This window comes from Colobus angolensis, unplaced genomic scaffold, assembly GCF_000951035.1.
Source record: "Colobus angolensis palliatus isolate OR3802 unplaced genomic scaffold, Cang.pa_1.0 Scaffold30, whole genome shotgun sequence".
NCBI classification, from domain to species: domain Eukaryota; kingdom Metazoa; phylum Chordata; class Mammalia; order Primates; family Cercopithecidae; genus Colobus; species Colobus angolensis.
The window spans coordinates 5,692,991-5,694,530 of NW_012116266.1; the positions used below are offsets into that span (position 1 = coordinate 5,692,991).

Below are 1,540 nucleotides of genomic sequence, written 5' to 3' on the forward strand. Positions count from 1 at the left end.
AATAATAATAATAAACACTGTATTTTGTAACTTAAGTTTATAGCAATTGCCTCTAGCCAAACCCTTAAAAATGCATTGATAATTTTTAAAAAGCATTCCCTTCCACTTGGTGAGTAACAAATTTAACCCCATACTGACTTTCCATTTCTCCTTTTATATGATACACAGTTCTGTCTTACTGCATTCTTCTCATTCATGATTGATAAATTGGATACTTAATTATTGAACAGCAAAAATCATTTTTTCCAGAACTCCTCACCATCTTCTTTTTCAATGCTGCCATCATAGAAGTAAATGTGTTGAGTAGTGATTTCTAATCTGCCAGGAATTACATCAATTATTGTAATGAGTTCACAGTCTTCCATCAATACCAATTTTTCTTTTTGATCCTGTTCTTCTTTCTCATCACTGTAAAAACAAAAAGCCAATAAACAGAAAAATCTAACCATTTATTTTTCTTAAATAGAAAAAAATACCATATTTAAATATAAATCTCACTGTTTTTACTTTTTTTTGAGACAAGGTCTTGTTGTCCTGGCACAATGTCAGCTCAATCACCGCAACCTCTGCCGCAACCTCCCGGGCTCAAGCAATCCTCCCACCTCAGCCGCCAAGTAGCGGGGAATGCAGGTGCATGCCACCATGCCCAGCTAATTTTTATATTTTTAGTAGAGATGGGGTTTCACCACATTGGCCAGGCTAGTCTTGAACTCCTGACCTCAGGTGATCCGCCCGCCTCAGCCTCCCAAAGTGCTGGGACTACAGGCGTGAGCCACTGCACCCAGCCCTATTTTTTAAAAAGAAAATTATTGACAGATATACCCATGAACTGAATGATACAGAAGATGGCAGGGAGGGCGCTGTGTGTGTGAGGGAAACCAAGGAAGATTCAAAGATAATTCAAAAGATCAGTCTGAATGGAAGAACAGTAGTTGTAAAAATCAAAGGAAAATAATCAGAAGAAGTCAAGTCTTACTTAAAATGAAGAGCAGAACAGTTCATTACAGACTATTACAATTTCCTACCTGTGTCAATCCTGATGCTTTGAATAATTCCTGTGGTGATCTGCTTCCATAATAACTATTTGGAGAATGAAGTGACAACAGTCTGCTATATATTTTGTTTCTAACCTATAAAAAACAGCATTTTATACTTTAAAAATGAATCAAGACAAACTTGGAAGATTATGGTAGTTACAATAGCTGTACTGAGAGACAATTCACCCTTTTAAAGCATACAACTTAATGTTGTGTGTTTTGTTTTGTTTTGTTGAGACAGTTGCTGTCGCCCAGGCTGGGTGCAGCGGTGTGATCTTGGCTCACTGCAGCCTGGACCTCCCGGCTCAGGTTGAACCTCCATCTCAGCGTCCTGAGTAGCTGAGACTATAGGTGCGTGCCCTCACTGCCCAGATAATTATTTTTGTATTTTTTATAGAGATGGAGTTTCACCATGTTGCCCAGGCTGATCTCAAACTCCTGGGCAACAAGCGATCCTCCCACTTCAAGCTCCCAAAGTGCTGGGATTATATGTGTGAGCCACC

General features: G+C 39.0%; 1 protein-coding gene across 1 annotated transcript in view; it reads right to left on the reverse strand.

The window, feature by feature from the left end:
* NBEAL1 (neurobeachin-like 1) overlaps nt 1–1,540 on the reverse strand; it is a 206,959-nt gene that overhangs the window by 48,038 nt on the left and 157,381 nt on the right. The window contains exon 38 of the mRNA XM_011949999.1: nt 1,026–1,130. Within this exon, the coding sequence (XP_011805389.1) occupies nt 1,026–1,130 (105 nt within the window). The remainder of the gene's footprint in view (nt 1–1,025; nt 1,131–1,540) is intronic.